Source organism: Indicator indicator, chromosome 14, assembly GCF_027791375.1.
Source record: "Indicator indicator isolate 239-I01 chromosome 14, UM_Iind_1.1, whole genome shotgun sequence".
Lineage (NCBI taxonomy): Eukaryota > Metazoa > Chordata > Aves > Piciformes > Indicatoridae > Indicator > Indicator indicator.
Window position 1 is genome coordinate 7,032,562 of NC_072023.1, and position 23,966 is coordinate 7,056,527.

General features: G+C 45.2%; 1 protein-coding gene across 2 annotated transcripts; it reads right to left on the minus strand.

Annotated features, from left to right (window-relative positions):
- Positions 1-1,090: 1,090 nt before the first annotated feature.
- Positions 1,091-23,686, minus strand: ACO2 (aconitase 2). Of its 2 annotated transcripts, XM_054386413.1 has the most exons (19): positions 23,646-23,686; positions 21,720-21,727; positions 17,778-17,906; positions 16,465-16,723; positions 14,177-14,269; positions 12,128-12,286; positions 11,492-11,642; positions 10,067-10,171; positions 9,718-9,809; positions 9,327-9,432; positions 8,166-8,323; positions 7,149-7,222; positions 6,337-6,448; positions 6,020-6,142; positions 5,664-5,819; positions 3,263-3,454; positions 2,391-2,523; positions 1,991-2,112; positions 1,091-1,576 (listed from the first exon to the last, which is right to left on the minus strand). In XM_054386413.1, the coding sequence occupies exons 1-19, from the start codon at positions 23,679-23,681 to the stop codon at positions 1,433-1,435; spliced, it is 2,352 nt and encodes a 783-aa protein (XP_054242388.1). In that variant the 5' UTR covers positions 23,682-23,686; the 3' UTR covers positions 1,091-1,432. The 2 variants fall into 2 exon arrangements, with proteins under 2 accessions (XP_054242388.1, XP_054242387.1); XM_054386412.1 differs by lacking the exon at positions 21,720-21,727 and having other exon boundaries at positions 17,778-17,920.
- Between the last annotated feature and the right edge of the window lie 280 nt (positions 23,687-23,966).

Here is a 23,966-nt window from a genome sequence, read left to right on the forward strand (position 1 = left end):
CCAACACTCTGCTCTAACAGCCAATAACAAACAATTGCCATCACCCTCCCTGACAGCAGTAAAAGGAAAGGGGGTAACAAAACAGCGAGTCAAATCTATGCAGGGCCCACTGCCAAGAGAGTGATGCTGCACATAATTACAAAGCCAGGCACATTTGGCAGGAAGGGGCTGTAATTCCCTGGGATAGTGGGGTCTGCTTAACCTCCAACCGTGAAAACAAAGCCTGAGTCACCAGTGCCCTCCCTGCAGCGTTGTTAGAACCCCTTAATTCTGAACTGTTATTCCTCTTGCATTGCTCTAATTAAAAGGGAGCCTAGAATTCTTTAGGTTCACATAGTAACAGAGGTCCATCTGCTCAGACAATAAGCTTACTGAATGCTGTCTACAGAGCAGTAGTGCTCAGACATGCAGTCATCTAACCATGGGGGAAGTAAATTGTTTGCAGAAAACCCCAGCTGTTTGTATAGATGGAGATTTTGGGTGAAGTGAGTTAGAGCTTTAACATCCAGCTAGGCTTTATACAGGCTCTTCTGGGGTAGTGCCTTGGAGGAGGCAGGCAGAAAACAGCCCTGGTACCTCCAAGTACCAGCTGATGTGCTCAGCTCCCATTTCACAGTGTCAGAGCTCCTAGGAGGGTAGCAAGGTGGCAGCTGCATAGTTTTACATGGTGATCTAATGAGTTACTCCAAAACCCAAGCCTCTTGTGGAGAAGGCAGCAAACACTGTGCTTGAGGAAGTGAGTTCACTGCACAGTGCTGGGAAAGCATATAAATCACTTGCTCCTTCTGAGTTTGTCATTGCTGCAGTAGTGGCACTGTTGCCCTGGAGAGCAATGGAGTTGGGAAGGTGGTGATAGTCATGAGAGTAGCCTGTAGTCAAGGGACAAACAGTGCAAGGGCTGTGGGGGCACTTTTTTGCCATATGTTTTTGTGCACAGCAATGACTTACAGAGTACTAACCGGGCAGGTAATATAACCACTATGTCCATGAAGTTCTTTTTCACCCTCCCACCCAGGGTGTGTGTGACAGGGTAAGCAAGGGCTGAAGAACAGGATTATGAATACAACGTGAGGCAGAAGAGATGGTCACATTCTTTAATTTTATTTCTTTAGCCATCAGTAAAGTGAAGGGGCAGAAAACAACCAACTGAGCAGACAAACCTACCTTAGCTGGTTATTTCCAAATATAAATAACTGTGGGACAACTGAAACTGAGCCAAAATAGAAAAAAGGGAGCTGGGGAATTTAAAAGACAAAAGTAAGCCTAGCTGCACTCCCTTTTCATAGTGTCAGTGAAGAGGAAGTACCATAACAAAAAGGAAGCTATGGTTACATTTGATCAGACATTTATTCCAACAGTAGGCATGGAATTGCACTTTTATGAAAATGCCAAAGCTGAATCGAGTCCAGTGCACTGGAGGCATTGTACACACTTAGCTTGATTTCTGCTGCAGCTCCTTCATTCTGTTCAGGGCACTGCCAGCCTGAAACCACTCTATCTGTGACTCGTTGAAGGTGTGATTCAGCATGATTGTTTCTTGGCTCCCATTGGGATGCTTGATGATGCATTTCAGAGGCTAAAGGAAAAAAGTTTTTATTTTCACCCTTCTCTTTCAAGGGAGCAAGTTAACTGAAGCTTCTCACAGGAAAATTCCTACTTGTTTTTACAGGGTTGAAAATAGAAAATTGTAGCTTAGGGTGGGCCATTAAGATAGAAGTGTGGTCACAGTTCCTTCTAGGGAATGCTTGTGCTGAGGCAGAAAGTCTAGGACTTCAATCTCACACAAGGGTTTCTTGTGACCATTAAGAACACCATGCTCTGATTCTGCCTTGCTCTTCAGCCCCCCACGCCACCAGTGCCAAGTGTCTTGCCTGGCTGCCAGGCCACATTGCCTACAGCTGCCTGTGCTGCTTCAGGCCCTGAGCACACAGCTTGACACTGCTCCCTGTCGGTGTCACGTCCCTGTCCCCCAAGACACACAGGCAGTTACCTTTCCAGGTGCAAAGTCTGCCAGCCCCACGATGCTCAGCTTGTCCACAGGATGGATCTTGTTATAGTCTGCTGGATCAGCAAACGTCAGAGGCAGCAGACCTTGCTTCTTCAGGTTGGTTTCTGTGGAGAACAAACCACCAAGCATGCTTGTAACAGCATGCTGCAGATCAGAATCACCTTCTGGCTGCCCAGTGCTGCTCAGAGTAGCATCCAAGCAAGAATCACTCTGTGCAGCAAAGTCAGCATCTCCCCTGTCTGGGGCACATCTAACGAGGTATGGAACAGGACTCCTGCACTTGCATCTGGTTCGTGCCTGTAGGTGGGGCCAAGCTGAACACCTCTTGTACCCAAACCCAATACATCCTGTTTACAGACACTGCAGGGCAAGTGCAACTCACCGTGGATCCTGGCAAAGCTCTTGGTGATGATGACCCTGCCCCCCAGGTGCCGTGGCTCCAACGCTGCGTGCTCCCGGCTCGATCCCTCACCGTAGTTTTCATCCCCAACAACTGCCCACTTGACACCCATTTTCTGTGACACAAACAGATTTGCATTTCTGCAGTCACTCAAGTGAGGAACTGACAACAAACATCCACCCACACATGTAATTCCAGCGCTACACTACTGACACTGCTGTGCTGCGACACCTTCTCCCAGAAGGTTCTCTGTGGTTCTGAGGAACAACAGCAGTAAAGGAATTTGCTTCACAGCAGTTGGGCACTGCCACCCTTCGCTAGCAAGAGTTGAGAAGGATTGCCCCCAAGACCCAAAACCATTCTTTGGTCCTGTGCCAAAGCAGCATTCACACCAGCCATGATCCCTGCACTAATTCTGGATGTGATACAGAAAATTTTAACTTCTGTCTACTACCAGAAGAAACAATCTGAGATCACTGCCAAGCTGTCCAGAGAGTGCAAAAACCATTTCTTGAGGTTCTAAGTCAAATTTTAAAAAATGAAGAGGACAGGAGTAGAATTTATTTAAACATCAGACTAGTAACAGGTGAAACACTCCAGGAGTGCCTAAAAGAGCTCTTCCCATTTCATCTACAATTTCTGCTCCCCTCTAGGTCACGAAGTCCTCCCTCCTCCCTCTTTCCCATAGCAGATAATGAATTTCCTACAGCAACTGCCACCACCAGAGTAAGTTCCAAGAAAAAACCCCAACACAGTGAATTCACAGAGGGAGCAGGAGGGTGCCCCTGTCCTGGCACAGACTACCCAGCGTGCAAACATCCTCTTAAAACAGACGTGTCAGGGGAAAGTCTCACCTTGTAGTAACGGGCTGTGTCTGGGACTGGCCCAAACTCCTGGGTTAAAGCATTCCTCACAGAGTTGGCTTTGCCATTTTCAATGTTGATGGCACCAATGAGCAGGTTGTTAGAGATGTTGTCCAGATGGCCACGGAATTTGAGCCATGGTCCAGCTGCAGAAATATGGTCAGTGGTGCATTTCCCTTTTACCTGAAGTAGAAAAGAATGTCTTAAGATCACTGACTTGACCCTTCCTCAACGCTTTTGACTCATAACTCAAGAGAATTCCGTCTGTTACAGAACGAAGGCACTCTAAGGCACAACCCAGTGGGTCATTCTGCATGTTTTGGGTAGGAAGAACATCCCCGTTCCAAAGTGTAAATTACAAAAATTAGCTTAGCCATGGCACTTCCTGCCATGTCCTCACTTCCCTCAGCAGCAGATTCTTCAGGAACAAAAAGCAATTAAGCCCTTCCTGCTACAGCTCAGCCTGCCTGCTGGGAGAGTGTAGCAAGATGCCAAGTGTTTCCTCTAAATTTTCAACCTGCACATAAGTCTTCTCAGCTTGTAAGAACAGAATTCCCAATCTGAGATAATGGCTCTCCAACTGAAAGGTAAGTCCTGAAGTGCTTGCAGGGGAATTGCCTGTGTGAAAAACTCAAGCACAGCTTCAGTATGGCCCTTGGGCATACCTGCAACTCTGCCACTGAGAATCAGCAGTGTTCCCGAAGGTCAGTGCTTAAGGGACTGCACTTCAGAACCTGTGACTGTATTAACCGAAGCCTTCCTCCTGTTAACTCACTACAGGCAGTGAAGTCTTCAGTCAGAAGAGACTGAAATGTGATGTTAACTATTGTGAAGTCATTTTCCATAAAATGCAGAGAGAACACACACAGTGATGAAGGAGAAGTTCCTAACCACCTCACAAGATACATCTTAGAACAGTCAGGTATTAGAGATGCCAATTAAAGAATCCAGCCACCTTCCCACTGCACTGGGACATGCAGACTGCATGGTATGGGTAAGAACACATTACATGGAATGACAAGCTTAATTTTTCATGGCATTAGGCTAACCACTAACTCAAAGGAAAAAAAGTCTCTTGGTTATAAGAAGTATCAGAAGGAACACCAGGAAGGAAGGAAGGAAGGAAGGAAGACCAGGAAGGAAGGAAGGAAGACCAGGAAGGAAGGAAGGAAGGAAGGAAGACCAGGAAGAGAAGGAAGGAAGGAAGGAAGACCAGGAAGAGAAGGAAGGAAGGAAGGAAGACCAGGAAGGAAGGAAGGAAGGAAGGAAGGAACACCAGGAAGGAAGGAAGGAAGGAAGGAAGGAACACCAGGAAGGAAGGAAGGAAGGAAGGAAGGAACACCAGGAAGGAAGGAAGGAAGGAAGGAAGGAACACCAGGAAGGAAGGAAGGAAGGAAGGAAGGAACACCAGGAAGGAAGGAAGGAAGGAAGGAAGGAACACCAGGAAGGAAGGAAGGAAGGAAGGAAGGAACACCAGGAAGGAAGGAAGGAAGGAAGGAAGGAACACCAGGAAGGAAGGAAGGAAGGAAGGAAGGAACACCAGGAAGGAAGGAAGGAAGGAAGGAAGGAACACCAGGAAGGAAGGAAGGAAGGAAGGAAGGAACACCAGGAAGGAAGGAAGGAAGGAAGGAAGGAACACCAGGAAGGAAGGAAGGAAGGAAGGAAGGAACACCAGGAAGGAAGGAAGGAAGGAAGGAAGGAACACCAGGAAGGAAGGAAGGAAGGAAGGAAGGAACACCAGGAAGGAAGGAAGGAAGGAAGGAAGGAACACCAGGAAGGAAGGAAGGAAGGAAGGAAGGAACACCAGGAAGGAAGGAAGGAAGGAAGGAAGGAACACCAGGAAGGAAGGAAGGAAGGAACACCAGGAAGGAAGGAAGGAAGGAACACCAGGAAGGAAGGAAGGAAGGAAGGAACACCAGGAAGGAAGGAAGGAAGGAAGGAACACCAGGAAGGAAGGAAGGAAGGAAGGAACACCAGGAAGGAAGGAAGGAAGGAAGGAACACCAGGAAGGAAGGAAGGAAGGAAGGAACACCAGGAAGGAAGGAAGGAAGGAAGGAACACCAGGAAGGAAGGAAGGAAGGAAGGAACACCAGGAAGGAAGGAAGGAAGGAAGGAACACCAGGAAGGAAGGAAGGAAGGAAGGAACACCAGGAAGGAAGGAAGGAAGGAACACCAGGAAGGAAGGAAGGAAGGAAGGAACACCAGGAAAGAAGGAAGGAAGGAACACCAGGAAGGAAGGAATACCCTTGCTTCACTTCCCATAACCATGTGGATGTAAGGGAGGGAATCACAGATAACAAAAAAAGCACATCCAAAGCTTCTAGCAATGGGTGTGCAAACCCCTGTTTGAGCATTCCTGTCACAGCCAGTATTCCCCCGTTTTGCTCCTGACCTTGATGAGGATCAGCATGTCTTCTAGATCCTTGCCGTCCCACTTATCGAAGGGCTCAAGAAGCTGGAGGCGTTGGCTGGTGGGACTCACATCCACATGCTGCCCACTGCCATCCTTGGGAGGGTACTGATAGGTGTCCTGGCCTGGGTCAAACTCCTTCCAGAGAAGAAAGGAAAATCATCAGCCTCAGCCACCCCAAAGGGCACATGAAGAGAAGAATCCAACACAGGCAACTGCCCTCTCCAGCTTTAACATTAAGGCAGAGGTCAGTGTGTGAAGAGTTCCCCTGTTACATATAAAAGACTACTAGTGGCAGGCCCTCCCTCCCTCCCTCCATCTCCAGGCTGAGCAGTTACCAGCTTGGGCAGCTCATCTGCGTCAGGTGCTTCTAATTTAAACTTCTTCCCATCTGCTCCTGTCAGGTAATCTGTCTCAGGGTTAAATTTTAGAGTGCCAGCAATAGACAGGGCTGTGACAATCTGAAAGGAAAAACGACAAATTTAAAGGCCTATTTATACTGCCCCTCTCTTCATTTCAAAGTCCTGCACCTAACAGATTCAAAGCCAACAGGTAAGCTACAATCCAAGCTACGCTGGATCTCTTCTGCAGGCACAGGACTTAGCTCCCAAGACACCATGAACTATTCCACAGCCCCCCTTGGGATGTTTCTTACCTCTGGAGAGGTGACAAACGCGTGAGTCTCCGGATTGGCGTCATTGCGACCTGTGAAATTCCGGTTGTAGGATGTAACTATCGTGTTTTTCTCTCCTTTCTTGATGTCTTTCCTGTGAAAGAAACAAACATGCTCATGAAATCTAAAGAGAATACTGCTTCTAGTTGTCTCACTGCTGAAATCCTCCAGCTCAGTTTTGGTAGCAATCACTATCTTTTGGAGTCATGAACTGGTCCCTGGACATGTTTCCTCCCCCTTAAGCACAGACTCAAAACCAAGGACAGCACAAAACCGAGCCAGACACGGAAGTTCTGGAGTAGTTTTCATAGCCCATGTTGTGCACTGTTGAACTGTCTAAACAGTATCAACTAAGGACACTGCCTTTGGACATCTCACCATCAGCAATGACAAAGCCTCATAAGAACATGCCTCCTATCTCTTCTATTGGGAATTTCCTCCTTGCCAGTCTAATGGAAGGCAGACCAATTCACTTTTCTTATCTTAAAGGACCATAAAAACTCCAGTCCACCTTCTCACACTTAGTAAGTCTCCCCATTATTTTGCCTACTACAAGAAGCCTCCAGGTGTGGCTGCGTTTGTGGCCATTTTGCAGCTTCACTCATCTAAAGGCTCAAAATAGATCTGCAGTTTTTCATTTGTCCTCCTCCAGCACGCATCAGACAGCTACGGCCAATGGGTCTGTAAGCACGTATTTTTAATTCCCACTGTGTTATATTTACAAATGTGGTTTCACAGAGCACTTTAGGAGCTAGAAAATACAAGGCTAGGGTGAGATCTATCTTTCAATTTACCTGTCCCACTGGCCAATGCATGGTCCACAGGCGTTGGCAAGAACCAGCCCTCCAACATCGCGCAGGATTTTCGCCTGGGGGGCAGAGAACAACTTTGTTACTTGGAGTAAGTTTCTGGGGTTGCTCTTTCAGGGGAAGAGGACACTTGTCTTCTAAAAGGAAGCATCAAGCCTAAGAAAATTCCTCTCCTGCCTTCACTTGCAATTTTTAGGTCACTTCTACAAATAGGTGGGGTTTGATCCCAGTGAAGCTGTAAGTTAACAGAGGGGAAGAGCACAGGATGCCTTGCTGTGATGTTGCCCTTTTCTATCTACCTGAAATTAAGCAATCCAACTACTCACAGATATCTGACTGAAGAGCAGTGTCTGGTCTGATAAATATCCTACACAATTCCTTTTTCTGGACTTGGTTGGAAGAGGCATTAAGCACTGGATGGACATACCCACATGTAAAGACTTGTCCAACATTTACTATATATTAGGACTAATTAAAATGTAACTTTCTGCACAGAAAATGGGAGGAAGTAGGTGATGGTTCTTCTGCAGAAACATTACTTTTAAATAAAATATGAGTTTTAAGTTTACACTAAAATGGGAACCACCTTCTGACAAAGGTCTTACTAGCATCCTAAACTGCTCTTAAAGGAGAAAAGTGGATTACAGGTGGGTGCTAGCCCTTCATCAACCATGGCCATCCACAGAATCCCAAGAGCCTGAGGCAGCCCTTGCTATGCATCCTACTATCTCCTCAGGGTCCCAGTTCCTAATAACTGTCTCACTTCTGTCCAATTTCAGTCCCATTCCTATACACAGAGAGAGTAAAGATAGAAAAGACAGCAAGGTGACAGCAGCACCTACAGGCATAGCAGCACAAGGTTGGTTATTACAGCAGTAACTGTACCACTAACGCCAAAAGACAAAGTTTGAGGGGCTTCCATCAGCTACCTCCAGACTCCTGAGGACTGTCTGGAAGAGTTTAGCACTTGCTGTTTGAAGTGTGAAGAGCAGCCATACTCACATAACCGTCTCTTTCAATGGTGGCACGGATCTGCTCTGAGCCTGGTGTGATTGTGAACTTGGATTTGCACTTCAATCCGTGTGCTAGGGCCTGTTTTGCCACTGCTGCAGAGCGTCCCATGTCTTCATAGCTGGAGTTGGTGCAGCTGCCAATCAAGCCTGTGGTGTTTGACAGAAACAGGAAGGTGGTTATTGCAGCCTTGGTTCTAGGAAGTTCCTCCCCAACACATCTCTCAGCGTAAAACACAAGGGACGAGCACCTTTTCTGCTGACAAGGAATCTGAAGCAGTTTCAGGTACTAACACCGCCAAGCCTCCAAGCAATACACCATGGTCACAAGCAAGCCTTTGTCCAGCTTTGCACAGTCAGAACATGCTGCCTGGTCACTAAGCTGGTTATGTTTTACAAGATAGAAGTGTCACCTACTTGCACTTTGGCTAAGCAAATTACCACAGAGAGGCATCGTTCCACAAAGACATGATGAAAAGAAATCATCCTTTGTTAAAGGCCACATGAGGACATACTGCATCATCCTGACAACATTCTGGTGCTAACTAGCAAAAAATAAATTCTCTTTCAGTTACAGCTGCTCTTGACCCTATTTGTAACACTATCACGTAATATATTTCCCACTTGGGATGTGGTCTTTGGATTCTTATCTTTCCTCCAATGAGCAACACATGAGACAGGTTACCATCCTATGTGAGTCTGTAAAGATCCAAATCTCCTCTTTGGGACAGCAAGTACTAACTTTACCATGTCCCCCAGAGCTCAACAGCCAACTGCTAGGAGTACTGACAATCATGCTCCTGAAAGATCTTTGCAACAGACAAATCCTTGCAACAGGTTTTTAACAAAGGTTCCCTTCAGCAGGTAACATTCCTGTCAACTCCATCATTCAAAAGTTTTCAAGAAAAAACAAACAAACAAAATTTGTCTGCCTCTTGAGATTAAAATCTCTCCAACCATCCCAGATCTCATCCCACACACCTAGCCCAGATAGTCACTCTCCCCATGAAGAGATGACATGGCAGTAAAGTCAAAGGATGTACAGCAGTCACTGAAAGATCACATCCCAAGCTATGTGACCAACCACTTATCCCAAGACAGCAACACTTATGCCACAAGGATAAAGACAGAGAAAAGAGCAAATGCTACCCACCAACTCTGATATCAACAGGCCAGCCCTCCTTTTCTGCCACAGCACCAATATCTGACACAGGGTGGGCCAGGTCTGGAGTGAAAGGTCCATTGATATGTGGTTTCAGCTTTAAGAAACAGTGACAAAGTCAGAAATCACAGCAGCCAAGAAAACCCCCAAAACACAGCAGGAAAATAATCCCTTTCATAGCTCCACATGGAAGCTGTTTAAATAGGATTCTCCTACACAAAACACCAAAGCAGGAGCTGTCAGTGAGGCAGACCTGACTGTTTGCTACCTATTCTAGTACAGAGCCAGGGGTGTTGCATCAAACTCCCAACTTGGTCCACATTCATACAAAGGCAGAGTCACATCACAGCATCCAAGATGACAAGCATAAAGGAAGTCTTACCTCACTGAGGTTGATTTCTATCACCTGGTCATATTGACAACCAGAATCTGGTACCAAGTGCTGCTGGAATTCATCTGCCAGTGCAGCTATGTCTAGAATAATAAAGGATATCTAAGAAGTGTAACAAATATGAGGGAAAAGAAAAACCTTGGAACAGCTAAAGACAAGGAATCTACCACCTACTTCCTCAGCCACTTCATCTACAGACTCCTTGCTTGTACCACATGACTTACATGACCATGCAAGGTCAGAAGTTACATCAGACACCACTGTAGGAGGATGCTGCTCTCAGAATACACCTTCACTTGAACACACACTTTTATCTCTTTCAACCCTCAAGCCCTCTTACCAGCTCGCCCTGTCTTGCCCAAGTATTTCTTCATCCGTGCATTGTAAGGGAAGATTGATGTAGTAGCTCCAATTTCAGCTCCCATGTTACAGATGGTTGCCATTCCTAGAGAATGAGTGCCAGAAAAGACCACAAGGTCAATGAGAAAGTCCAAGGCCATTCAATTCTTCAAAAGTCAGTTCATAGAAAAGACAGCAAACCCAAGAGAGATTAGGACATCATCCACAGATACCTAATTCCACAGCAGAGGACACACTGACTATGTAATGGCTGGCTCAGCCCCCAGTGTTTCTGACTGACAACAGTGCCTGTGACCAGGCTTTTCTGCAAGGAAGGAACTGAAAACTAGGCTGATTCTTGCAGATACTGGAAGGGATGACAGGGAATCCCATTTGCAACTGAGCACTTAATATGTTCCAAGCAGGGAGCATCGTCTCTGCTACCTGCAGTGAGCATCCTGCCCCTCCTTCCCTCCCTCCCTCCCTCCCATCTCCTTTATCTTTACTAGAAGAGCCAGAAATTTGCAAGAAATTGAATGGGTTTAATAAAAAGCTTCTGGTGACAGAACACAATAAAAAAAAGAAAATCCCAAACATCTGCTGAGGGTGCTGTGATGATCCATGCCTTTCAAGGATAGTGATGAAACTGTAGAAGGTGCTGTTTTACATTTAGCAAGCTAGAAGCAGGTGTCACAGGTCATGTTCTTCTGCTTTCACAGAAGAAAAATCCTAAATTGCTCTCTGTCTGTAAACCCAAACATTCCAAGTGGCAGCCAAGCCTTGCAAATGGAAAGGAGAAGCCCAGATTGAAGGCTGCACTTCAAGCCAAAAGAAGGGACACTTCCCACAGCTGGCCCTAACTAGCATCATTACAGACAACTGCAATTTTTGGTGGTTCAAATTCAGTACCCATGACCCACATTTGCCCACTGTAAAGCTGCACATTACAAACTGCTGCTTTCTGGTCTCCCCTCTGCCCTGCTTTTCTAAAAAGCTTTTCCTTTAGCAGCTGTCACACACGTACCCACTTCAACTTGTTTGCTTCCTCTATCCACAGCCTATTTTAAGCTGAAATGAAATGTCATCATCTATCTCTGACATCTCCACCCTCTAAGCACACACCAGAATATCTCCACCCTTACTCTTATCCTGGTGCACCACCGTGCAGGGTTGTCCCCAATTAACCATTCAATGTACTCAAAGTCACAAGATTTAATGGGAGGGAGGTCACTTTTCCACCACAGTCCACATTCTACCTTGTTACACTGCTCTCACCTACTCTCCCAGTTTGCCACTCACTGAGTCTGTCCAGGCTGTGGGTAAACATTTAATAATTCTTGTCTAATTCCCTTCCCAGCCTCCACAGACAACTCAACAGCCAGCTCCAGCAACAATCCACTCAGAGAAGAGATTTGTGTTGTCTTACCAGTGCAAGAGATTGAATCCACACCAGGCCCATGGTACTCGATGATGGCACCTGTTCCACCCTTGACAGTGAGGATGCCAGCCACTTTCAGGATCACATCTTTAGGAGAAGTCCAGCCAGAAAGCTTGCCAGTCAGTTTTACCCCAATAACCTGAGCAACATTAATGAAGGGGGGAAAAAAAATAAATAAATGCTGACATAATTTCCTTTCAGCAGCCAACACAATTCCTCAGATTTTTTCCCCAAGAACCTAGGTGGTCACAATACCAAAAAGGAGCAAATTCTGAAGCATGTGAACATGTGCAGAATGGCTGAAAACACTGACAGGGCCAAATGAAGGGAGATAATACTCAACTATCATTCTCAGTCCATGAATAAAATGACTGGAAATGCAAACTCAAAGCTACCAGCGAATCACAGACCAGCAGTTTAAACCAGTGTGTGATCACCAATGTGTCAGTGTGAGCTGAAATTCCCCCCCCACTGACAATAACCAGGCTAGCTCAGTCTGGAAGCAAATGAAAGCCATCACAACCAACAAGACTGTAATGGTATATAGTGCCTGAAAATTAATGTTTCTAACACATCTTTTCTCTCACCCTTCACATTGAGGATTGATATTCCTTTTGCTCCTACCTTTGGGCATTTGAGCTCCCAAGGGATTCCTGCCATGACATCTACAGCATCAGCTCCACCCACACCAATGCAGATTCCTCCCAAGCCACCTCCGTTGGGGGTGTGTGAATCTGTGCCAATCAGCATAACCCCAGGGTAGGAGTAGTTCTCCAGAATGATCTGAAAATATAAATGGATTGTTTGCTTGCTTGTTTGTTGGGAAAAGAGGGGGAAGACAACAGGAAAGATGACAAGAACAAAGATTTAGAACAGTTTGTAGTTGCACGTTTCAGTAGCAAGAAAGCAATTGAATTTGGTTTGGATTAGAAATTTACTTCTGTTTCAAACTCCCTGTGAAGGAAGTAGTAACAGAATAGGTTGCTCATCCCAGGACAGTAAGAAAATATAGAAAGCAGCCTCCATTTTTTTCACTGGAAGACTTCTTCCTTCCAGTTTTGACTTTTGCTACAGTGTCACCCTGGTTAGGGCTCAAAAGTCTGTTTGTTAGCCTCCAAGCCCTCCATCAACTTGCTGGGCAAGTCATTTCATCTATCCAGTGCTAGCGAGACCTTTCATAGTCTCCCACACCAGTAGAATACCAACAGACTCCTCCAATCCATGCTGCCAGCCAAAACCTAATCACAGAGAAGAATCCGTCACAAATATGCCAGGAGGTTGACCTTCCCTTATTGCTCCTAGATTCCACGCAAGCTTCTTCAAATATTAACAAAACCCACAAAACAGTTCTTTAACAAAATAACTAGGAGTTTTCTATGGTAGTAACACAATAGATCACTCAAGCTAATGAACTTCTCACTATGTGCTATACCAACATTATGAACAGCCTTTCTGGGAAGCACAGAAACCACAGCATGTGTGTCACAGAACAGCTTGGACAGAAATCATGTCCCCCTTTATTGAGCAGACAAGACTTTGCTTCTTGTACTTCCAGCTTTATTTGCTTGCAGCTCACATTAATACACATGTGTGAGAAATACACTTTCAAGTCCTCACTTTGCCAAAGTTGGGCTCTGAAGCTATAAAACATGACCAATTTTCCTCCAGCCAGAGAAAGTCAGCCACAACAAAGCTGGCAACCACAGCACAGAGCTATGCTGCCATGTGACAGATGTTACAAGTAGTTTCAGAGCACAAATAACCTGAGGTGTTCCCATAACCTTTTGGGGAGCTCACCTGTTCCCTTTCTCTGTTGCACCACACTTAGTCACTCATTTTGCAGCTAATAAAATATAGCAGAGAGCTTTGACTGCACCTAGTCACAAGTTCCCTGCTGACAGGATGCTTATCAGACATCCTTTCTCCTCTCCGTTCCTTATGCTTCGTGCCTGTAATTCAGATGAACAATAAAAAAAAAGTCTCCTGGACCCACAAAGAAAATCAGCCAAGAGCAAGCTAGGGAAATCCTGCCAGAGGTGCTGGTTAAAAAAAAGAAAAAATAAAAAAGCCTCATTAAGTGGTAAGTTATCTTGGGGCAGTCTAAAGGTGCAAGAGCTATAACAAGAGAATCTCATACTTGGGAACTGTTTTGCATTTTCTCCTGTTCACATAGCAACTCGTTATGTGTTGCCATTCTTGAGCATTTAAAGTAAGCTGCTCTGTTTGGTGTCCTCATATACTCCTGGTTTTTATGGATCCAAACCCATACTTTTTTTAAGGGTTATTCTGTATGTTCCCAAAGTGGCTTTCCTTACCACCAAAAGCAATTCTCATCATCCCCATGTAGCCAGCTTCACGGTATCACCTTACCATCCCCGACTGTACCAGGAGGAGCCAGCCTACAAGCAGTTAAGATATTTCAAGCTTCTGTGATTCACATGGCATGCTGCTGGCACTACCTAATCATGCCTTAGGTTACAGGTTGACCTTTAAGAAAAGGCACTGTTGTCACAATATCAGAGCAAGCAAGAAAGCTCACCCGCCTCAAGGAGCGCAGGTTGCGTCCCTGAGCTGGTGAAATTCTCTAAGGTTTTGCTTTTGAGCTTTCTTCACCATCAGGTAAAAGAGCCACTGCATGTTCAAAGACTGCAAACATCTACACACAGACTTTACCTGGTGAATGATTCCTGACCCAGGTTTCCAGAATCCCACTCCATACTTGGCACCAGCTGTTGCTAGGAAGTTGTACACCTCCTGGTTTATGTCCTGTTCATGCAGGGAAACACAGAGCGTTAGGAACACATTTTGTCCTTCCATACATCCAGAGCTCAATACTTCTCTTTCCCTACCAGGCCAGTCTGTAGTTTGCTCCACAGTTTTGTAGCAGCTAGAGGGAGGTGCACATCACTTCTTTAAAACCAAAAGGGAACAAAACTGTTTGCCAGCCTGTTGTTACAGGCTATTTAATTTCATCCGGCTTGTAGCTCTACCAAATTATCTTTTTTAGTCTCCAATTCCAAACAGCACATGGGAAATAGCACAATTGCAGGTAAACTCTGCCCATAAAGCATTTAAAAATGCTCATTTCTTGTATTCTCAATGTGGGTTTTTGCAACCTGTTTCTCTTCTAGCCTCTCCTTCCTTCTACACCAGCTGTTCCTTTTGCTTTATAGATGCTTTGCTGACATCTCAAACCCCTTAGATAAGCATTTTGGCTTTATTTTTACAGATTATGACATACAACTGCAAGTTGCTTGCTGTCAGGGGAGTTGGTGGGTCTCATTTCTCATCCTACCAAGTCCTCTGATTAAGACTCACACAACACTGCCTTTCTTGCTGCACCATCACCATTATTGGTAGAGATCACACCATGAAAATTGCTTGTGAGAATAATCATAGCTGCCACAGCAGTATGACACCATGTCCTGAGAGTTCTTGGCAGAGGAGTGGCAGAGGAGATAAGATAAGCACTAGGAAAGAGTTTCTTCAAATCTGTTCTCATGCAGCTACCCTTCAGAACAAAGAGAAAGAAGAAACTGGAGATAATGGAAGAATTGTCTCAGCAGACATTTGCTGAAGTTTCCCATGAGGCAGCAGCAACTCTTTAAGCCTCATTTTCCACTGGGAGTTGGGTCACTTCGCTCTGTCTGTGCATCCCTCCCCCCTGTAAAGCATGCTGATGTGCCAGGAGCAGATCCAAACCACCCTCTGGCCTGCCAGCATTCATTGTGTGCCAACTGGCAGCAGCAGAAGTAGAACCTAGTCAGAAGGTGGCAGGACCTTTATTTGCTCTGCTCAGAGTGGATGGCAAAGGAGGGACTCAGCTCAGCTCAGGGCTGCAACGAATAGGATTGCTCTACAGAGAACAATTGCAGGAACAGGGGAAGACAGGTGAAGAAAAGAAACTGACTTATTTAGTAAGCCCCAAATTCTTAATCACATCATTTTGGCACAATTTAGGACTGAGACAAGTGGAACAAGAACTCCCCAAATTCACTCCTGAGTGGAATAAGTTGCTTTACTGTGACCTGAAGGAGGAAGCCAGAAACAGTTACTTCAACATCAGGAGTTTCTGAGAATAGGTATGGCCTAAAATCTTAAAATGCAGCTAAGCCCCCAAAAAAGTGTTTACTGTTTGTAAATTTTGGTATCAACATCCAAGGCACAACTCCTGCTGGCTTGGATGGTGAACTCAGGCTAGGTCCACTTGGAATAACAAGATTTCCCCTGCTTCCCTGTTATTCTAAGACTACATTCTTCCTTGGCAGAACCACTGTGGAATGTAGGACAGAGGTGAATGTGTTTATATTTAACAGAAGCCCCTGTGGAGGAATAAGCACAGGGACAGCAAGAGAGAAATGTTAAAAAGGCAGTGAATCAGCAGTTAGACAAACACTATGTTGAAATTCCCAAATAGAAACCAGCACCCTCCATGCTTCTACACACATTTACACCTGCCCTCGCTAGCTCTGAAAGCTTCAGTTAGTGTTCTTCAGCTAGGCAGTAGCAAATGGTTTGAGAAAAGAAAGTTTCCCTCTCACAGGATCCACCAGGGCAACACAAACATGTTCAGGAAGTTTTTCACATTCCTCACTGCAGCATAAAGAGCAGAACTCTCTAGGGTACTCGGTCTTCCTTTATTTCCTTTGCAAACAGATTGTTCCTCTTCCCTTAGCTGAAATATCTATGACCTGGGCTTCCACCTTTAATAGAGCAAGACCAGCTTTCCTTACATTCACGGTCATGTGAGCCCATGTAATGGCTGAATCTCAGCTGGAAAACTGCAACTGACCTATCTACACAGCTGAGCCCCACGGGCAATCTGTTACCATATCTGATTCATGGCTGTCCTTCGGGTGGGGGGAATAAAACCCAACCAAACCACAAACCAAGCAACCCATCTCCCTTTGACGGGAAGGAGGCCTTCAAACAGACAAAATTCAAGCTTCTGCAGTAGTGACCTTGGCTCTTCGAAGATCCTTTTCACCGCCTGCCTGGGCTTCGATGAGGTGATCACAGTGGATGGTGGAAGGCACAGCCACTTTTGGCAGCCCGCTGCTGATGAACTGCAGCATTGCCATCTGAGCAGTGGCGTCCTGCATGGCCACGCGGTCCGGCCGTAAGCGCAGGTAGGTCTTGCCCCGCTCAATCTCCTGTTTTTCTGGCTCATCCAGGTGTCCATACACAATCTTCTCAGACAAGGTCAGGGGACGATCAAGCCTGGGGAGGAGAAGAATTTTAGTGTCCGAATCTTGTGTACTTCAGTATTTGCCCTTTTGACTTTTGAGCACGTGGCAGAGCGCTTCCCTGTATCACTCAGGCTGCTAAGACCCTATCAACACACAGAAACCTGCGTGTTCTTCTTACAGCACTAAAATATCAACTGGTACTTGGCTAAAACAAGGGCCCAGTCCACAAAGTTCAGAAGTACATGGATTGATGTCAACGAATGATTTCTTTTACAACCTTCCCATAACATTGACTCTGCTAATTTCTTGAGTCATGCCTCAGGACAGCAAACATGGAGGTGAGACAGAGGTCAGACTCAATTCACAATCAGATCCCTCAGCAAGCAAGTACAGCTAAGTGGGAGTTTCACGACCTCAGACCTTTCAACCTGCAGCTGTACCAGTTGAGGGACCTATTTATGTCAGTGGTGAGATCTTCTGAGGAGTAACTAAGTAGATGTAATGACCTGAAATGAGAGCTACCTCATCTAACAAAGGACACAAAAAGACTGAAGGACGTGTCATACAAACCACTACCAAGGAATGACAACTTAGCAGGCACACAAGCCTCAGTCTGCAGATTAAGGTCACTCTGTTTACATGTGCTACGAATTCCTAGCCCTCCTTTCTGCGTCTAATGCCTGCAGAGGAACACAGGAGAACGTTCACTGCCAAAACAAAAGGAGCACTAGTCTGTGACGACCACTGCCCACACACTGACACCCCAGGACGGGGCAAGGGCCAGTATGAAAGCTTCTCACTGAGGACAGTAAATGAAGAAGACAGAGCCCTTTCTAGCACCTCCTCTGCACTGGCCTGGTTCTCTGCACGTCACAGCGCTTCATCGTAACCCTCAACTCTTCCCACAGTGCCCAACCACTATGTGGAGACACCACAACTCATGCTTTGCTACATTTGCCACTGCTCAAAGCTGCTCTCCCAAGTATACATTCCCTATGCCAGAGCCCCATGACCTTTTCTTCCTCCTCTCCTGTCACTGCAGAGCTAAATTCTGCACACTGACCTCTTCCCTCCTCCCCTCTTACCTCTTGCGGACAATGTTGATGTTCTTCTCCAGCTTTTCATAATTGATGTATTCGTTAGGCTCAAAGTGGCTCATGGCCACCTTGGCCCGCTGGCACAGGACAGGAGCCACATGGTAACGTCGTATCCCACTATTCAAGGCATGCTGGAAAAAAGGAGAATTTTAGTACTGGAACCATGCAGAGTGAATTCTAATAGCATATCAATAACCAACAGTTTTCCAGTTGTTTTTCCTGGGATTTTACAGGCCGAGGAATAGAAAAACTGCAAAAGTTTTTAAAGGCACCCAAAGTACAACACTGAGTATTATATTAAACAATGAGATAGCAGGTTACTACCCTAGTAAGTACCAGATAGCACTTACTAAATTATTTTACATGCCTATTTATAGCACCATATGCAGTGGGAAATCTGCTTTTAGGCAATGCAGAAATGATTTTTAAGCAAACAGCAGTTTGCTATACTGAGACTTTACAGACATGGTGGAGAAGAACCCATGCAGTGTCCAAAGCAAGCTGGTATGGATTTTATACTGAAGGACTGGCAGGTGACACAGAATGGGACTGAGCATACACCCATGTGTTCCACCATCACACACCATGTTCCCTATGCAGGGTCCCTGCACACAGTTACAAAGGTTATTTTATTTCCACATAAGATGAGCCATGTTTCAATGCTAGCTAGGGTGACTCCAATGTATGTACGTGGTCTGTGAGGTAACTCAGAGCAGCAGAGGGGCAGGATGTGGAACAAACACATCAGCTTCACCAACCTGGCTGCATAGATCCACATTCTGTCCATCTTCACTCTCACAAAGGCATCCTCACCTTTCTCCTGAGAAAAGCTTTGCACTTGCCCTACAGGTGAATTAACAGCAGGACAGAACAACTGTACTGTGAGCTGAACACAGCAGCAGAAAATGGCATGGGGAAACCCCTACATTTCGCTTGGCAGCTTCCACAGTGGAACAAGTTCCCTGGAACACGAGAGAAGGTCAGGCTATGGCAAGGCAATTTTACAGCACCTGACCTGAAAGAGACAGGTTGGTGCCCAGGGTTAAAAAGCTCTCACACAGCTTTGAAAACTAAGTCAGACAGCTGCCTCCAAAAAACTTCCAAGGACATTGCAACATGCATTTCTTACATCCTTTGAAGGTCTCGAAGGATGGCACTAAAAGTCTGGAAACAGACTGAAGAATTCCGAGTTCTTTCTTCTCCAGCATTACACACTTCTCTCAATCTTGTTTTTTCTACACATCCTCTACTTTAGCATTACAAGGCTGATAAGTACAGGTTAATAAACACGGCACTACTTCACTCTTGTATGTATGATTGCAAATCAACAAATATGCCTTGCACAGAACACAATCACAGTACCTACCACTGGGCTTGGTTTCTTAAAAATGCTAGTCAATTCTTTACATCTGTACAAGCATTTTTATTTTTTTCCTTGCCATTTCAACACTTTCTCCAGTTTTCTTGTTACCAGCATTGAATGCATTGTCTGAAATACGCACAATCAAGGAGACATCACCAATTTTTATCCAAATCTCTTGTTTTATGATATTTTCAATAATATTTATTAGCATTTACAGAACTAAAACTCAGGAAATCTAGGTGAGATTTAGCAGTGTTTGCTGGCAATAAGGGTGTCGTTTGCTTTTTCACTCAACAGTCCTAAGCTTTAGATATTCAAACTTAGAGCAGCTGTACACCACTTTAGTTAAGGACATCTGAAGTAAGTGAACATGGCAGTACAAGAGAAGGCACTGCTCCTCCAGAAGTGCAAATGAAACCCAGTGATTAAATTTCACTGTGGTGCACTTCAAGCCTAGAACTTCCAGAATGTATCACAGGTGTCAGAGTTGAGACTTCTCCTTTATCCACCAGCAAAAAAAAAACCACAAACAACATCCCCATCAAATAAAGCAAATCAAAACAAACACCATCCAGCTTCTCACTGTTTTAACATGTATAAAGTAGTCTTCACATATGAGCCATTTAAATTCTGTCTCTTTTCTTCTGACCCCCTTCTCCACACCCCTCCCCCCCCCCCTTTTTTTTTTTTTTTAACTTAAGCATTCACTTAGCACAACTAATGCTGTGGAAATGTCTTTACCTTACAAGATATCCACTATCTTATGAAAGTCTCCAGCTCCTGGAGTGGCTGGAGAAAACACTAAGGGATTTCATCAAAGTTTACAGAAAAAGAATCTCTTCCTCTGATCAGGAAAGACATTTTGGTTTAATACAGTGACTCCTTTTTACACACACATCCCCATACCATTGCAACTAACCCTGTAACACAATGGGCCAATGGAGTTCCTCCTTGACACCCAGCAAGCTGAAAGCTGTTTTAGAATAATTCAGCATAAGAAAAGAAAAAATCTGCAAATTAAACTAATGGCAGAGTCTTCACAGCATTCTAGTCTTGTCTGGGACCAAAGCTCATTAAGATAAAATTCTAAAGCAAGGCTTTCCAGAGAGGTGCAAAGAAACTTTTCTGATAAAATTCACATTTTAAAATTTTTCCAGTTTGAATATATGTATCTTTTTACTTCAAACTGAAATGGTTGGATGAAATGCATTATTTACTGAACCACTACATAAATATTCAAGTGGTAATTGCAGAAGCAGCAATACAAAGAGTAGTCGACTCCTGCTTGATCATAACTTCAGGCTACCAGAAATGGAGAAGGAGCCTGTTTAAGTGAAGGACCCTGTCTGGACATGGAGGCTGGCAAGAGAAGCCTGGAAAATTGAAGGTCTGCTCTGTGATGGCCAGTAAGACTGCAAAAAAAAAGAATCATCTAGGCCAGTCTAAGAATGATTTCTGTCTACATAAGGCTTTTAAAAAGCACCTATCAAAAAAGCGCTGTCTTCATTTTACTGCAATCTAAATCTCCTCCCACATCTCTCTTGGGAATTAATTTCATCCAATATGATTGTTCTCATGTTGACACCCAGCACCCCTAAGGATCCATCACCAATGATGAACATCTGGTTCAAAAGCCTGATTTCTCCTCATACAGAATCTGCACTTTCTCACTCATCACACTTGTCTATTCTCTCTGCCTCTCCTTTTGCCACTTCATCTGCAAAAACTGAGTGGCAGAACTACAAGATAAAGGAAAAGCCATGAGCCTAACAGTTTCCAGATTCACACCCACTCACTCTTCCCTTATGCAGTAGGTGATTTGCAGGGCTTCTGTGGTGGTTTTTTACTGCATAGTGAGAAGTTCCTTGAGACCAACAGCCAAGGGAAACTGGCAGCCAGCAACCTATACATTTTCCCTTTTATCCAGGAACTGGTCACCCAACAAACAGCTGCCAAGTGATGCTCCCTCATCTTACACTGAATTTGTTATCCCAGCACTTGAGTGTCCTTATTCAGATTTCAGTAAAAGAAATGGAAGCAATCATTACACAGCTCCCAAATCTCGCAGTATTCTGACTGACAGGTGAAAAGCTTTCTTGAAAACCACAAAAAAGCCAGCCTACTAAATAGGTCATTAGTTTTCAAATGTCTGTAAGGAAGCCAACACTTGTCTTTATAGATTTTAAAAGCTCATATTGAGAAGCTTGCTGTCTTGCATTTAGTTCACTAAAGTGAATGGTCCAGATGCAAAGGGAGTCTGAATTTGGAAACTAACTTACATTTAGACGAGTGCAGTAAGCAAAACCTCATGTTCGAAAGAGTAGCAAATATACTACATGCACTCCCATCTGGGAAATCAGTCCTAGAAATCCTAGCTGAAACCCAAAATACCATCTTTCCTGAGCTAGGAACACTGGCCAAGTTTCCAACATTCACCACGATTCAGACCCAAAAAAAAAAAAAGCAGTGTGGTATAATCAAATTGTAAACTCAGTCTAATTTTTCAGATCTACCCACAAAGAGCAACCCAAATTAGGGCTCCGAAGAACAGTTTAGCTCTAGCTAACATTGCTTTCTGCCCAACACACAAAGCTTCCCATATATAATCTCAGCACTCACCTACCAGACCTGATACTTCAGATGGTTTAAAGTTTTACAGTACTACTCTTTCAGTCAACCCTCAGCAAGCATGGCTCATGAAATGGGATGCTATTAAAAACATCCCTCAGGTTGGAATGAAAAAGATCTTGACCCTTTGAAGCTATTAGAATTGTACTTTAAGTAGGCCAGTCAGCCTAAACAAGGCTAATTCCAATTAATTTCCCTCAGAAGTAAGCTTCCTATGCAGTTCCAATTCCAGAACAGTTCTAGGATGGGAGATGAGTAGAAGCTATGTTAATAACATGTGCTATGGTCAATGCTGGCACTATCACAGCGATTGGCAAGGTGATTCTCATACTCATTAATCTCTTGGCTGCTACATGTAGGCAAAAAAAAATTGCCTCCTAAAAAGATCACTTATTAGCATATTTACCATCACAGATGTATCCCTTCACAATGGAAAGAAAAAAACCATGTACTCTCAGCCTGATCATTGAAAGCAGCCTCCCAGAATACGAAATTCCTCATATTCACTGTGCTAACAATGCCTTTGCTTTGCATGATAAAACATTAACCTCAGCAAACGACTCTTCTCATGCAATGACACACGAGAACCAATTCAGTGTCCTAATAAAGGATTTGCCTTCATTTTACGAGTAGCCATGTGTGTGTCAAAGTACAAACTAAAACCTATACAACTATTAAGAATGAATACACCAAGGTAACTGAAATGGTGTTATTCTGCAACTTCTACTTAAATTTAAAAAGCTTTACTTTACTAAACACCTACCCCTTGGTAAGGAAGTAATATAGAACATAAATTAAGTTTCACAAAGTACTTTCAAAATAGTAGAAGCCAAGTTCTTTCTTTGGCTCCCTAAGAAAAGGGAACATGTTGGCCAAGGTCACAAATGGAAAAGTGAGAAGTTAAATTGGCCTGAGTTATCACATGCTTGATTAAGGGTAATACAGGCTTTCTTCCATCTATTAGCAGCCCTTAAAAAATGAATGCATTCTGATATTTGTCTTCTAAGCCTTAAAAGATCATGACTTTCTATTATTGAGTACACATTTAAATGCAATAATGCCTCAAGTAAAAGAATCTCTGTGGTACTACAGGCAGACGTGATTTTTAGAGGTCATGATAGACAGAACTATGAGGAACACTATCACTGCCTTTGAAAAAAAAAAAGCAGTTTATATGCCCATCTAGGCTGCTTTTCAGCCTTTCTAAGTCTTGCTTATATATAGACTCTCGCATCTTTTCCACCCAGAGACCTCTGTACATATTAAAAGCAACACATTTGAAGCAAAGTATAGAGCCATTTCAATCATTTACACAATGGCGAGTCACCTTGTGCTACTGCACGCTGATACGGGGGAAAAAAAGAGAAAACAAGAGGAAGACAAAAGCAGGTCCTCGGGAAACGCTTTTTATTCCATCGTTAATGCCCATGCTCTCAGGGTCGCCGTCCAGTCAGACGCCCCGCTGGGCCCACGATTTGACAGGGACTCTAGCCCACCAAGGCGGGGTCCGGCCGCCGCGGGGGAGACGGCGAGGACAGGCCGCGTCCCCACCGGCGTTCACCTTGTCGTCACCTTGAACGCCAGCCGGGCCCGGCGGCGGGACGCACCCTACCCCGAGGCCCGGGAGGTGGCCGCGCTGCCGCTGCGGCCTCCCCGCCATCGCCATGGAAACGTGGCGCTGGTCCGCACCGGGGACACGTTGACCTACACGCGGAGGCGGGGACAGGCACGGGCGGCCCTGATCGAAGGTTGAGGTCACCCGTCCCCCTGGCGAATAACGGTCCTCGCCCCACCACGACTCTCTCCCTCCCGCTCGCCACCCGCTCCGCCCGCCGGCGCACCGCTCGCTCGCCCGCCCTGCTCACCCGCAGCCGAGCCGCCAGGACGCAGTACGGCGCCATTTTGTTCACTGACAAAGATGAAGTCGCGCCCCGATGGCGTCACCCGGCCCCTTTCACACCTCCGGCGCGCGGGCGGGGACGCCGCAGGGCGGGGCCGCTCAGGTCCTGGCAGGAAGGTACTCGCGAGAAAAAGAGGGCCACCAGCCGCGACGGGGGTGCCCTGGGCGAGAAGAGGGTAACGGTTGGAGTAGCTCTATGGAAAGAATTTTTTGAGTAGCTCTCCATACGATCTAGCTCCTCTGTTTTGCATTCAGAGCAGTGCTTTTTCAGGTGCCGTTCTTACCC

What these genes read in the sequence shown, in the direction of transcription:
- ACO2 (XM_054386412.1), bottom strand. Translation starts at nt 23,681, where the DNA reads ATGGCGCCGTACTGCGTCCTGGCGGCTCGGCTGCGG. An exon ending in GGTCAGGAATCATTCACCAG is followed by an intron (nt 12,287 to 14,176) that starts GTAAAGTCTGTG and finishes TTATATTTTCAG; the next exon opens with ATCATTCTGGAGAACTACTC. An exon ending in CAGACTTTGCACCTGGAAAG is followed by an intron (nt 1,577 to 1,990) that starts GTAACTGCCTGT and finishes TTTTTCCTTTAG; the next exon opens with CCTCTGAAATGCATCATCAA.